At 30.0% G+C, this 16,407-nt stretch overlaps 1 protein-coding gene across 1 annotated transcript; it reads right to left on the bottom strand.

The window, feature by feature from the left end:
- Window positions 1–668: 668 nt before the first annotated feature.
- LOC119673201 (glycine and tyrosine-rich protein-like) lies at window positions 669–3,040 on the bottom strand. Its single transcript, XM_038084437.1, has 2 exons — window positions 2,679–3,040; window positions 669–930 (listed from the first exon to the last, which is right to left on the bottom strand). Exons 1-2 carry the CDS (start codon window positions 2,950–2,952, stop codon window positions 866–868), a joined length of 339 nt encoding a protein of 112 aa, XP_037940365.1. The 5' UTR covers window positions 2,953–3,040; the 3' UTR covers window positions 669–865.
- Between the last annotated feature and the right edge of the window lie 13,367 nt (window positions 3,041–16,407).

The following is a 16,407-nucleotide window of genomic DNA, read 5'->3' on the forward strand; positions in this document are numbered from 1 at the left end:
TACTCCTTACTGTTTTAGATGTTTGTCTTAGATATTAATGAATAGGCACTAATATCTTAACTGCCTTTTATCAATAAAATTTGTTTATTAATAATACAATTGAATATAAAAACAATTAGCAAAAATAAAAAGTTATGGGCAGTATTACGGGTTGCTTCGTTGAAGAGGACAATTGTGATAAAAAAATTTGTTCGTTTTTAATAAATTTCAAATAGTCTATAAAGTTTTTTAAAGATACGAACAATTTCAGACCCTGAAAGTGTTGCAAATTTTTCTTGTTGTATAAGATATTTCATATACACTTCTTCAACTTTAGGTTTACTAAATACCGAATAGAAATACATCTTTGACCATCCATAAACAATTTTTTTTATATAAACCTTAAACAAATTCTCACCAGTGTTATCTACAAGTTCATCCTAAAACTCTATCTTTTATCAATCCAATCTTTTAGCAGCTTACTCAATATCATCTAACATAATCTAGTGGATTATATGATTAACTTTGAACGGTAAAGTTGAATAATAAAAATTGTCTTAAATAAAACTTATTTACATTTTTAATTGCTTTATTGCACCTTCATTGCTATTTCATTACAGTTTTACGTTTCAAAATTAATTACAAACGAAATAAAATAAAGTTTAAGTTTAATTTTAATCTTATAAATAAAATTTAATACATACAATACATTGAAGTAAAGCTGAGCTATAAAAAATATTATTTGTAACAATATTCAAATTACTTTGGTAAATGTCTTTTTGTTTTTTTTTTTGTTATTATTTAATTACTTCGTGTTTAGGATAGATCAGCTTCACATTTAATACAAGTTTTTTATTTTAGTTGAAGTGTTTTCCTACCGCAACAATTACCAGTAGTGTCCATAGTGACCAAGGTGGTGATAACCTCCGTAGTGTGAATACTGTGGATAACCTGTTGAATTAAAAAGTCAAAAGATATCATTGAAGAGGAACCAAAGGTGAGTGTGCGTTAGATATAATATATTAAACATTTTAAAGCAAATAGTAATAAATAATAAATTAAAATATAAATATATATTTGTAAGAATAGCACTATATACTTCATTAAACATTAATATAATCAACTAAAAATTAATAATTTCAAGTAAGAAATCTCCATTACTGGAGAAAAATCATTAAGTGATATATTTAAGCTAAGCAGTGATCTTTCATTATTTTTTTAGTTCAGTTCTATGTATATATGTACGAAATCACAAATATCAGGCTTTGAAATCTATCAATATAAACCGTAGACTCGTGTACTAGACCACTAAGTCTTCATATTTATATTTTAATACTTATTATTGTTGTAAATAAAACTATGTGTATTTTTAGTCAATAAAAGGAGGTAGGTATATGAGTGAATATATAAAGATCCCAGATTATTACCTATTTAAGTGGTTTAGTAATCTACCTAACTTAGAGTTATCGTTATTTAAAAAATTCCATTATTATATTTAATTTAATAAATCTTTAACATTTCCGAAATCAATATTTGTAGTAATTAATACACAAAAAAATCAATATATGAAGTAGTTCTCGAAAAAAAGTTTCTCAAGGAATACAGCCTAGCTCCTCTCTAAGGTTGTGCATCTGCAGAATAAGTGAAAGCTTAAAAGTTCTTTCTCCTTCTCTTGGTATAAACCGCGAAAATAATTACTTAGAACTTTTAATCTTTGTGAATGTCTATCTGTTGATGATTCTCTGCTTTAAAGTGAAGTAAAGTTACCGATTTTCTTTTACCTAAATGGGTTAGAAGACGAGCAGATTTGTTTAGCTTTAAACTAACACAGTGCATTTTGAACACTTGATTTGTGTTTTTTTGAAGAAAGATTAATATAGAATAAAGTGATATGCTTATATACTTTAAAATTGATATTTGTAATGGTAATATATTCAATAATTCGATATAAATTATATCAATAATCATAACTGCTTATAACAAAATTGTGCACAATGATATTCCATAATCCTCCTAATTAAATATTTAAAGATTTTATAAGAAATATTCCTTATAGAATATTACAGAAACACTGAATTTAGTTGGTAGTACTCTTTATATCACATAAATTTACTACAGATTTACATATCATTAATATAGAAATTTTTATCATTGTAATATCCTTAGCCGTCTTATACACCTTAAAATATTATACCAAACACTAAACAAATGATAAAAAAGTTCGTAAAGAACACTTTTCGGATTCAGGAAGTTTAAAAATTTATTTTAAAGCAAGATAATAATAATAATTACTTGTTTCCAACAATTAAATATCTGGAGCTTTAATATCTCTATATATATAATGTGATTAATTTAAAAAATCCATTAAAAGTATAATCACTGAATGCTTTAAATTGATCTTTAATATTTTATGATCAATTTTGAAGATTATTTATTAATGAAAACTGAGTAATGTTAGTATTTTTCCTTTTAATTTATATAGTGTATTCTAATTCGTACTAAAAGATTATTATATTATTAACAAATATTTTTTAAAATAATAAGAGCATTCTGTTAGAGTTTCACAAGTTGAAACATATAAACACTGTTCTTCTATCCACATACTATCTAATTGCTTATAATTTAGTTTTCAAACTAAAGTCCTTGCAATCATATAATATTTGTGAGATATGTTGACATTTCTAATAATTAAAGCTTACCAAAACCACCATAATATCCTGAATAGTAGGGATAATATCCGCCATAGTATCCGCCATAATACGGTGAATCATAATAACCATATCCAATCGAAGAAGAACTCTGCAAATCATCTTTTTCCGCACCTTCAGCACCTGCAGCTCGTGCACCTGTATCTAGATCCTCCGCTTCCACAGCTTGAGATTCTTCTGGTCTAGGATGTGGTGCTGCCGTCGCTATATCCATAATTGTTGCAATGCATAAAACGAATAGACACAATAAAACTGAGCACTTCATTATTATAAGGATATGTAATTTTATATATAATATAAATATAAAAAAAAACAATTTTTATATTTTCGCAAAATGAACTGCGAATTTTTTACAAAACTTTCGAGTTTATTGCAAGTTAAATGTATCTTGACGATAACAAAATTACAACTGACAGTGAAGCGAACAATAAACGCAGCTTTTATAATAGATAGAAAAATAGCAACAAATTACATTAATTTTCCAAAAGAAAATTATGTATAAAAACAAAGTACACAAGCGATAAACGACACTTGAATATTGAGAAAATAAAATAAAAACACGAAACTTCTGATTGCAAATGTCTTCAAGGTTCGGTGCTGGATTAGCTTTACAAGCACCCCCTCGACAGAAGACAATACTCGCTTGGAATCAAGACTTAAAACAATGACGACTATAAGGTGAGGTTGTGGAGAAATAATAATTATACATTAATTATAATTAAATAAATTACAATATTTCTCTATATTTCTCTATTAGAAATTAGAAGTATGAAATTAAAAATCCCCTTTTAACTACAACACTGTTTAGATTATTTTTTAGAATTTTTTTTCTCTTCTGTGACTTTAGTTGCGTGAAGAATGCATCATTGAACGACGCATCGAGATACAAGTGCTGCGATTGACCGAGCCTATGGCTATTTAAAATTTGCTTCAATTTAGGCTAGGTTTTGCCTGCGTACGAGTACTTAGTTTTAAATAACTTTAGAGGCTAATAGCTGAGGGGCGCGGCAACAGTCTGCAGTTTCTATTGTAAGTTTCAAAACAAAAACACCGACTTTTCAACATTGCTTCTTGCATGAACGATTACTAATTATATTGTTTCTTTTCTAATTTTTTTCTGTTCTTCATTCACTTATGTCGCTTATGGGTGAGTGCTTGAGTGAGGCCAATGTCAAAGCTTAAGAATCTGACGAAATTCCCAGAGTTAATGTGACTTATTGTTGATAATTAGCAACAAAATAGTTTCTGTACAGAAATCTGAAATTATGGATACATTAAAATATGCAAATATTTTTCTATAATTATTTATTATTTCATAATTGTAATTCTTTGTTTTATTTATTAAATATTTTTAATAATAACTATTTGTTTATTGTGATATTTAAAATCTCTTTATTTTAACAATGAAATCAATTGTGTTTTTATATTTATTATGATTGTTTATTCTACCTTACAATCTCTCTTTAGTATTTTAATATAAATATATATACTTTGGTATGTAAATATACCATATGTTTACACATAATAAATCAAATTTTTTGCGTCGATATGTGACAATGAATGAAACATGGATCCATCACTTCACTCCGGAATCAAAACGATTATCATCTGAGTGGACTGTAGCCAATGAACCACATCCGAAACGTCCAAAGGCACAACAGTCAGCTGGGAAGGTTATGACTTCAGTATTTTGGGATTCACATGGTATAATTTTGATTGACTATCTCGAAATGGGAAAAACCATCAATAGTAACTACTACACGGCATTACTGGATCGTTTGAAAGCAGAAATTGTGAAAAAACAACCGCATATGGCGAAGAAAAAAATTTTGTTTCACCAAAACAATGCATCATGTCACAAGTCAATAAAAACAAAGCAAAATTGCAAGAATTACACTTCGAATTGTTCCCTCATCCACCATATAGTCCAGATCTGGCCCCCAGTAAGAAATTCATCTCAAACGAAGAAGTAATTGCTGAAACTGATGCCTATTTCGAGGTAAAAGACAATTCCTTCTACAAGCACGGCATCGAGAAGTTAGAGAAGCGTTGGAATGATTGTATTGCCCTTGAAGGAGTTTATATTTATGAGTAAAATCGAAGTTATAGAACAATTTCTTTTTTATATAGCAAAAAAATTGACAATGTGAGTATAATTATTTGTGTAAAACTATTAAACTGATATATATTGATTAATATGTAGTAGTTATTAATTATAATAACTCGTAGATTTATTTATCAGATTTATACAATCAGTAGGGAAATATTTTACTAATGTAATATTAATAAGTAATTTCTGCCATCTAAAGGATGAAGTTTAAAGCAAACTATTCGTTGTCTAAAATTGTTATTTCCATTTAATCCATCTATTGGCTATTATTTACTTTTACTTTGGAATGCATCTATTATATCATATTTATCCATTATAATGAAATGAAAAGTATTTATTCAATAAGAAAATATTTAACTTCTGTGGTGTGAACAAGTAGCTAGTTATAATTCTCATTGGGTTTGAAAAGTTTTATACATAAAAAGACTATGCAAATGTCCTAAGACACTTTATTTAATATAAAATTTTTTTTTAGTAATTTAGATGTTATTAGCGCTAATGGTAGAAAACCATCGATAGCATGTTAATTTTAGTACAAATGTCTGCTCAATTCAAAAATCGTGTTTTTATATTAAATTTCAACTAACATTTAATTAATATGGCACATTTCATTTAATTTTTGGAGATAGTAAAAATCATACATTTCATTTCCTTTTCTAGACAATGTTGCTATTTATATAACCAAAAATTTTTGATTAAAAATAACATTATGTTGATGTTTTTTGATGTACTCTCGTACTACATTTTCCAAAGATCGTTTAAGTCAACATTGTATTTATATAAAACATTAATTAGGAGAGTTATACTCCGTACCATCTCTAGAAGGTTCAGAGATTCTAGTTGAATATTTTCAAATCGTGGTCATAACCTTTGCGGGAGTTTTATCAAAAGTATATGGAAATATTAAATGATATTTTCTTATATTAATTTATTAATTATATATCTATGTATATATAAATATTTTGTATATATTATTATGTTGAAGCTCTTTTGAGCTAGTGCACTTAATACTCTTTTTTAAATCGAGGTATTTTCAAAACCCATCTACACCATGACTTGATTATTGTTTATCACTTCATCAGACTAAGCAATAATTGACCTCAGATCTGCATACCTCCCCGAGAAGCGTGTAACCATTTAAGATTTGAGATTTGAGATTTTGAGATTTGATAACGCGGTGTTGTTAAGTCTGTCAGTTTTCGCAAATATTATATATATATAAGAATATATTAATTTATGTTTATTATATAGATATTTGTTTCATACGAGTATAAATCATTCCAAGTCCCACGCATAATCTTGTGTACTCATGAGGAAAGTTACGCTGCAAATCTTGCTTCGTAATGCATGCGTGAATGAATTAAGCAGTGAAAAGTTAAGTTAGATTGAGGGTAAGCATGTACTTTAACTTGTATGTTGACTCCCTCTCCACAGATATATAATATGTAGCACAACTAATAATTATTATTGTCTGTCATTGTGAATATTGAACCTGAGCATTCACTCACTCAAAAGTTCAATCGCTTACTTGCTTATACGCTTATTGTTTTATATATTTAATTTATATTAGATTAATCACATAACTATTTCATACAGGATATATAGGTATATGAAATGTAAAGATTTTTACAGATATCAGTGTTCACAAAGTAGTGGCGTTAGGGATGGGTGCACTACTACTTTGGCCCAGAACAACAGAAATCAGGTAACCCCTGAATCAAGTCAAGAAAATAGTTTTTCATGAAGTGTTTTTACTTCCGATTCCATGAAATTATAAAGCTTATTTTATACTTTTTCTTATAACTACATAACTAGTGAGTTACTAAGTTGCCGGATACATTAGATCATATTTAGCAGTGCACACTGACCTGCGGCGCTACAGCCATCTGTTGCATACATATTTCACTGTTCGATAGCATTTTTCGTATATCGCGCTAAATACTCAGTCATCAGAGCCTCTAATGTTGAAGCAGGAGCTGTCACAGAAAGGCAGAGGTTGACATGAACTCATGAGAGGCTTTGAGAGCCATATTATGAGCCTTGGCTCCTAATGTATATATAACTCCTGAACTAGGAATACCTACTCAATTCAGAAACACGGAATCTTCAGAAGGTTTGACAGTAAACACAAGAAATATAAAATACGGAAAATCATTAACAGATTATACTGTACCCAGAATTATCAGAGAGTCGGACTACAATTTTTGAAGGACTCATTCCGTAGGACTTTGATACTGTTAGCGAAATTATAACCGAAATAATAAAAAATTTCTCAAAGAAAATGAATTAATAAAATTATTGTTTCTAACTCTTAAACTAGGACCTAACTGAACCTAAAAAAATATAAATAATAAAATTGAATTAATAAAATAATATTTAAAAGCATTTATATATATTAGTCGCGATATATGTAATACAGTAAGCAGTGAACCTTAACCTTAGCAGAAACGATATTAGCTATTACGATATTATATTACGATATTAGTCCTTCTTACAGGATACTGTAGCCACGGTTGCCACTTATGGTACTTTAGTACCAAAATTGGTACTTTTTTTTTCGTTTGGTACTCATGTTCAAAAAATGGTACATTTTTGACGACCCAACTTTATTGTGGATATTTCCAATTAATTTTTTTTATAAATGCAACTTGCACTATTTTATATTTTGTTCATTTATAACACTATAAAAAACACAGAACGAAAAAACAAAAAGGTCCAAAAAATTTTTGGACCTTTTTTACAGAAATGGTACCTTTTTAAACCAATTTTGGTACAGAAAAAAATTTTCAAGTGGCAACCGTGACTGTAGCCTTAATTATCATATGAAGTTTATAGGTGCGGTAGAAAGAGATTCCTGTCAACTCTGTCATGAGGAGAAGGAAACATCAGAATATATGCGGGTCAAACGTAGACGCTACTACCTTGGAAGCGGGATCTTAGTCCCAAAGTAAATAGTTATAATTAAGTCCACAGCAATTAAATAGTCTAGAATTGTTTTAGTTAGGTCTGTAGGCACACAATAGATCTTTTAGGTCGGGGCGCATTCATAACCTATTATTTAATAATAAAATTGTGAAATACTTACAAAGCTTCTTCTGTAACCTTTATCAGATCAACTAAATAAATATTTTTTAGCGTTAGTTCACTATACTTTGTCTTTCATTACCAATGAACCTTTGAACAAAACATTCCAAGTTCATAATTTAATTTTTAATCAAATATTTAAAAATTACATGGAAAAACGTAAAGCTTATTTTTTCTTACATGCAAATCTTTTTATCTAGTAAAACAATAGAAGGAGGAGATACTATTTTAGTTGTATGCAAATTATAAAGGGTTTCGCATGCATATTTATGAACACGTTCCCAGACTAATGGCCACGTTTTTATTTTTACTCTTATAATCAGTGACGTACTGACTCAGTGCGCACGCCATGTCAATATACTGACGACAAACAAATAAATAAAAATTAAATTTGAAATTTAAAAAAAAAAATAATAAAAATACAAAATGTAGATACTTTAATTGAGTTGACAATTAGCGAATAATTTGTGTTAAATACAAGTTTACCCAGTAACTAACAATTAACGAACAATTTTCCAGTTTGTTATTATACAAAGAGTTGAAGCTTCGTCAGTTAGTAATATTACTTCAATAACAAATAGTGAGTGTCGTTGTAAAGTAAAATAATTTATATTGACAATAATTATTATAAAATGAAGAACTAATCACATAAAGAATATAAACATATATATTTATATATATACTTAGTAAGCTACAAACAATAATATATATCAAGTAAGTAAGTACATTAAGTTGACCTTTCTGAAATTGGGTTTGTAGTATCATTCGAGTACGACAAAAGAACAAAATAATATGTTTTACATTAAAGGCAATTATTACAATATTATAACTAATACATAGCTGTACCTTTACATACTTACAGCGGATTTTATGCTTATGTATACGAGTATTACAAAGCAATAAACGTACTTCAACTTCCGCTAAGCACAGGTACACATAATTATATTGCGAGCGAACTAAACTAAAATTTCAAACTAAGTTTCAAATTTAATACATATTTTAAGCCCATTTTAGCATTAACAATTAGTAGAATCAAGGCTGTTACTTTTATGTTATTGGCGTCTTACTTGTGCTGTTATTAACATTTTGAATTGCTGTGCCAGAAATTAATGTACTGTAACCACTTGAAATGAAGAGCAAGTAAGTAGTAAGTTGGTCGGCCAAGTCAGGTGTGAGCAAATGAAATTATCACAATTCACAAATTTCGCTATGTATAAAATTAGTGTTCTGCATTTTGAAATGAACGCAGAGGGGGAATTCTCAAGGTCTCACACTTAATGATAGCATCGCATTATTCCACAATTCCACCATAAATATTTAAAAATATTTCTAAATATATTTTATTAATATTTATTGATTCTTGTGATCGAATTACAATTAAAAAGTTGTTTTCAGATCAAACGGAATCCAATCTTCACAATTGGTAAATGTAGTCTAGCCACTTTTTTTGCGACTTCATTTACTGATTTATATATTTTTGATTATTATAATTTTTTTCGTTTTTTGGTTTTGGATTGATTTAATTTTACTTAAAAGGTAATTTAAATTAAGTATAACGGAACTTTGCTATACAAAGCAGATCAAATTGAAGTTTGAAAAAAAAAATTCCTCTGTTCTTTCTTTAATTAGTAAAACAAATTACTTGACTAGAACCTACACAAAAGATTAATTATGCATATCTTAATTTTTTTTTAAAAAAATATTTAATTTTTAAAAATAATTATTTGTAGATAAATACATCCAACGCATTATTAATTGTATTCATATATAATCTATATAATTATAGAATAACTAACGTTAATTAGCAAGATTTTAAATGCTTAAAATTGAAAGTGCTTTGAAGATTCGTAAAGCTATTTATACCGCGATAGAATTTAGCTTTTAAATTAATTTTTCGAAAAACTAAAAACTTTTGTTTTTAACAATATTAGCAATGTAGAATTTATTATCTAATTCTACTTATATAGAACGTTCAAGCGTAGTAGAAAAAAATACAGGGCTATCTATCTTATGTGATTCAGAAATTAAACATAAATAAACAGACTTGTGATTTAAATATTGTGTAAACCTTGTCATGACCCACAAAGTTTAATTCAAATATCTTACAATAATAGACTCTTTTGAAATGGTTTTCAATAAATTGTTGGCACATAGGTGCCAATAACTCAAATATAACTCAATAGGTGTTATTTTTCAATGTAGTCGGGAGTAGAACAATTCACCACATATGCAAGAGTCTTTTCAATAATTACTTAAATACTAACTAGATTATCACAAACGTGACTCATCTTTTGCGGCTTCCAGTAGCTCGATTAGTGAATTGGTGTCGCCAGTTGGTAGCACCAATTGCCTTTATATTGTTGATCAACTGTTTTTTTCGATCTGATCAACTGGTCTTCTCGCCGAAGATGCGAACGTCCTTTTCCACATTTTTGGCTACTGAAAAGCGAATGAAACAACTTTCTAATTAGATACTAATTCGTTACCAACATGATCAGTAGGCAATTGGGATGTAGAACTCTCATCCGACAAACAAAAATTACGCTCAATATGTCGCTCATCCTCCATGTGCTTCTCTATGTCGCAGAAGCATGAAAGTTATTACAAAATGATTATATAGCATTGGAAGTGTTCGAAAAGTTATTCGTAGGATCCGCATGAACTACAAGCTAAGCGAACTTTATCGCGGCATTGATAAAGTTCAGCGAATTAACATCCAATGGCATCGCTGGGTTGATCATGTCGTAAGAATGGATAAAGATAACCCAACGAAAAAGGTAGTTGAAGCAGTAATTAGAGGTAGGAGGCGTAGAAATGTACCGTGCCTCCGGTGGAGCAATCAAGTTGAAGGAGCACTAACCGGACTTGATGTACGAGACTGGAAAAGTTTCGCACGGAGCTTAGGCTCCTGGAGAAACATACTGCATTAGACCGAAACCCGGTAATGAGATGTAATTTAAGCCATTCTATGGCTTATGAAAGGAATACTCCAAAAAGGTGTTCTATCACCACATTTATATGTAATTCCCACCTAATAATTTTTTTCTCGCTTATTTTTTAGGCTGACATCCTTCAATTATTGGACACTGACTCCATTATATTGGCACTATTAACATTTTACAGATATATATATTTTTCGCATGTTTAAATTTGACAACTGACATCTGCCAAATCAGCTTCAAACCCATACATGAAAGCAAGAAGGCATTTAAGAGATCTAAAAACAAGAAAAAACTAGATCTATTACTAACATAGTTCTCAAGCCTCATTTAAATGTAAAATTATTTACGATATATAATGCTTAATTATTGGTTTAGAATATAAAATACTACACCCCACATCTTTCTTTTTTTTAATTTATGATTAAATTTGACTCTCCCATTTCTGATCTTCTTTTTAACCTTGATCCGGCTAAGAAAGTCATTAAATTAATTATAATTAATTATAATGTTTATTTGGTTATTAGAAAGAAGATAGTTTTGTACCAATAAAATAGTTTTAAGCAATGATTAGATTAAATTTTTTACATATGTTTGCCTACAATGATTTTATTAGTTTGCTATGCAAATTATATGATATAGTCTACCATCAACTGAAATGATTTTAATTAATTTTTTTTAATTTAACAAAATAATAAAATACTTAAAAAATACTTAAAACCTATAACATATAAACAACATGCGACAATTTGCAAATGTCTAAGCAATAAATTTATTTTACATAAAAGAACAATAAAATTGTTTTAATTAAAAACTAAAACAAAGCATGAAAACCAGAATAAGATCTTTTCCAGTTCTAACTCAAGTAGACTGGCTGGTTGGAAGAATTGAAGAATAACGCGCTTGCCTTTAATGTTCTGAAAATCAAGCACGAATTCTATTAAATTTGGTAATGGAAATAAAAATTCTTAAGCATTTTTTTTGTTTTTTTTTTTTTGAATAATTAAAACACCGAAAAAATTAAATTGAACAAATGTGCCTATTTTAGTTGTGAAAGGGATTCTGTTAAGTAAATTAAAAACTGGCTCAACGCTAAATTTAGCATTACCATTCAAGTATATGATTTCCAGGGGATGTCCCTTATATGTGCATAGATATTACAAATTTTAATCTTAATTTGGTTACACTGATTAAATGAGTTGTAAATGTTAATAGAGATAATTACCATATAAAGTTTTTATAGAATTCTTCTTATAAATTGTTTATCAATAAAAAGCAAATATTTTAGTTTATTGACTTATTTACTTACATATATATGTGTGTGCTCAGAAATCAAGCCTTTTAAGTCATTATTATAATATATATTTGATTAAAGTAAAAATAACAATTTTAAGTTTAATTACTAATAATCTTATTATGCCTATTATATTATAATAACTATAAACAGTCCACAAACCCTATTGTGATGATATATGTGTTTGTAATTACAAAAAGCTATTTGGTTTAAAATAAGCCAGCTTATTCTACTTTCACTTTCTTTATTCACTTTCTTTTGGAACGCTGACACTCGGAAGTAAGTTATGAGCAGCACCTTAATGTCTTTGGGATGTTGGACAAGAAAGATGTTTCAGTTAGTTAGTCTTATTACTTCCAAAGTCCTTTCGAGAGTTCTCCTCAACCACATAAATAGATCGTTTGAATCGTTGACATGGAAACAACAAGCTGGCGTCTGTAAAGGTAAATCATTTATAGATCATATCAACATCCTACGCATACGATTCAGTATGCAGAAACTGTGAATGCACATGCTACAAGGCAACAGAACAGCCGGTAAATCAACAGACTAATTAGAGTGCAGTGTGAGAGCTTCCAGTGCAGAATCGAGCCATTCCCTGGGGTTAGTCTGACAAACTTGAAGATATCAAATACACACAAAATATATGTCTTCTGTTGATTAAACATATAGACATGCAATCTAAGTAGGAAGATTTTACAGTAAACTCTGCATCCTTTGGTCTATCCATAAATCACGAAAAAACCAAAGCTATAAAAATCAAAACTGCAAATCAAAGTCATTTCCAACTTCATACAAATCACATCGAAAATGTGGACTTCTTCATATACATACGCAGTGTAATTTCAGTATAGGACAACGCCAAAAAAAACATTGTGCACGGATCTGGAAAACCAATGCTTATTTCGCACAACTACAGAATATATGGCGCTCATCCACTTCTGCAATCAAAACTAAATTGCACATATTCAAATCAAATGTGCTATCAGTACTACTTTACTGGAGCGAAATATCATTCCACTTAGACGCATTAATAAACAAACTGCAAAGGTTTATCAACCGATGACTACGCCACATACTTAGAATATCGTGGCCCGACATTATAACTAATCAAGAACTTTGCGAAAGATGAAACATTTATCCTGTGATAACTTTGATCAAGCGTCGCAAATAGAAATGGATTGACCACCTACTACGTAAGTATACCTCAGATTTGTATCACCAAGTCCTCTACTGGAACTTTTAAGGACGTAGCAGATTAGGCCGTCTAAGGGACAACTGAAGGCGAATTTTAAAAGAAATTAAAATAACCGGAAAATCTTGGGGTGAAGCGGTTAAGAAGTTAACTCACAACCATGCGAGCTGTAGATGTTTTGTTAACGCCATATGCTCTAATAGGATTTAAGGAAAAGATGAAGGTCTAATACAGTAGTTCTTAATGATCTATCCAGCAGCAAAAAGTATGTGTCATTATTTTATAAAGGTTATATGATCAAGACAGTAAAATTTAATTAAACACATTTAAAGAAAATCTATCGATCGACTTATGAAAATTGCGACACCTAGTTAAAGACAAACACCGGAAATGAAATAACACAGAAAAATAATAATGCGGGATTAAAATGGCAGAGAAAGATTTGAAGACTTGAAATTTGTTAAAATTTTGATAAAGAACACTGATACTACCGGTTAATATTAAAAACCCATTGTTTTACATATCCTATGCAATAAGATTTATCTTATTTCTGAATAAGATGATGATTAGAAGACGTTTTATCTTTATACTAAATTAGATCAATATTGACTTGAATATTTCTAATTGACTTTTAGTTTCAGAAGCTCAAAAAAAAAAAATAGACTGGGTGTATTGTAAGAATCCAACAATATCTCTTAGGAGATATTACTGCTTCTAAGAGAGCATTAATAACTAAAATTCCATACCTAATAAATAAATAAAAATTATTTGTTCATATATAGTTTATTATACAATATTAATTTTTTTTCTTTGTTAGTGTCTTCTTTTTAGTTACAATAAAAATGAAAATAAATCAATGTAATTAAATTATTACATATTTTGTAATTTACTCTTCATTGTTTTTCGTTTACATAAAAAATTGTAAAATTTTCATAAAATCTGGTAATAAATAAATTATTTCTGTTCACACATTACAGAAGTCAGAGTCAAAAAACTAATCAAAGAGTGTCCGTTTTCTCTCCGACTTTCTTCTTACTCCGTAGCTGCTGCTGCTGCAAATAAACGTCAGCATTTGGTATATCTGGAAAGCGATGGAAAATCATTGCACTTGGTTTGTTAACGTCATTTAAATGAGTTTGTAAAATTTTACCTGCTCCATTTATTAAATACCAGTGTGGACCTTTGCTCTCTTCAATAAAATCCGTTGAGTTCAATTGTAGATTTTTAAAGGTGGCATCATTTGACCGATGTTGGTCTGAGCTTGAATGAGATACAATACGTTGTAGTTCATAAAGATACTTATTTAGTTCTCTAAAATTCTCGGTTTCCTCAATTTCGCTAGGTGGTTCAATATCCAGGAGCGTGGATTTTCCTAATTCGCTTTCAAGACCTGCTCTGCTTTGTGGTTGATTTTCTAACTGTCGTAAATTTCTTTCCTGCAACATATTGCGTATATTCTTCATAATATCATCGTAAAGCAGAAGTGCCGACACATTATTGCTTCCATGACGATTTGATTGCTTCACAAAGTTGGAGTTGTTAGGATTGTACGAATAGGTAGTCTGCTTCTTAGTTCTACTGGGCTTATTGGAGTTTATTCTAGTGCGTAAAGCGATATTTTTACGTACACAAATAATATATTTATCGAGTTTTTCGAAGTGTTCATCTTTATTGTAAACACTATCAACCTGTGATTGTTCTCTTTCTAATGAACAATCATTGAAGTTTGAAGTTGTATTGTTTATTTTCTCATCACGCATTATTTCATGCATAATTATGTCAGTGGCATTTACAGAATTTTCCAAAATTTGCAAAAGTTCATCATCATGAAAATGATTAAATTTTACATTTTTAATGCTAATGTGTTTAGGTATGTTGTGTAGGGCCCTAGACGTTTTACTTGGTACCTGCGTTGTATTCACTATTCCATCAATATCAATCTCATCTGGTAAATAAGCTGCCGCAGTCTTCAGCAATTCATTAATCTGCGCCAAAACATTGCCACTTTTGTTATTTGTTGGCAATTTATTTTTATTCAAATTTGCAGCTGAACTTCTCTTCACAGCTTCACGTTTTCGATTGTGTCCAGTGGCATCATTCGTACTTATTGATCTCCTGAAACGCACTGTTCTCTTCAGTGGTCCTTTTGAATGCTGCATACCAATTCGATGGTCCTGACCTTGTTTAGCTTTTTGCAGCGCATAACCATTTTCCCAAAATACAGACTGTATCTTATGCGTTTTAACGCGTTGCTTTGCCTGTGGTATCACGGGTCTTGACTTTTGCTGCAGACGTTCCGTCTTACGCACCGATGCCAAAATTTCCATTGGTATATTGGCCATGTAGCCTTGCGGTTGAAATTGTGTATTTCTAATTTGTTGCGCTTTCGTCTCCTGTGTTAGTAGATCAACATCGGCGCGGGATTTTTCCATATTATGCGCTCCACCAGTCAATACAACTCTTACAGGTTTTTTATTACTTAGTCTAGTTGGGTTGGCCACTTTCGCATTCAACTGCTCTTTCACTTTCATTTGAATATTTTCAATTGAATTTAACGCTAGTGGTGCAAATGTGTGGTTAACTGTCGCAGCCGCAGCAGCGGCAACGCCAGCAATAACTGCATGTTGTAACTGATTCGATCTTATTTTACTTTGTTGCTCCCAAATAGCTGGCACACCTCTTTGGTTGAAGCGTCGCTTAAGTGCTTCAAAATGTTTTGGTGGTTCAATGATATGTATCACATCATCGGCATCCTCGTACACATAGCCCAGATGCACATCCTGTAGGTGAGCTGGCACACGGTTTGAGGGCGTTTTTGGCTTTGGCATTGAAACGCGATACGTTGTCGTAATCATAGTGGTGTCATTGTTTTGTGTGTCTGGGTGATCGGTTATTATAACGCCATTGATAACATGCACAAGGTAACAGAATGTTAAAATCCGCATAGATATTAAACTGAACCACATATTTTTGCTATAGTTTTTGTTTTATAACTTTTTTATTTTTACTTCGATTTGTACGACTTGTACGATTTGTCACTTTTACTTTCGTTGCACAACACCACAAAGTCAAGGCTAACAAATTTTCACTAACAACTT

Source organism: Teleopsis dalmanni, chromosome 1 (assembly GCF_002237135.1).
Source record: "Teleopsis dalmanni isolate 2A chromosome 1, ASM223713v2, whole genome shotgun sequence".
NCBI classification, from domain to species: domain Eukaryota; kingdom Metazoa; phylum Arthropoda; class Insecta; order Diptera; family Diopsidae; genus Teleopsis; species Teleopsis dalmanni.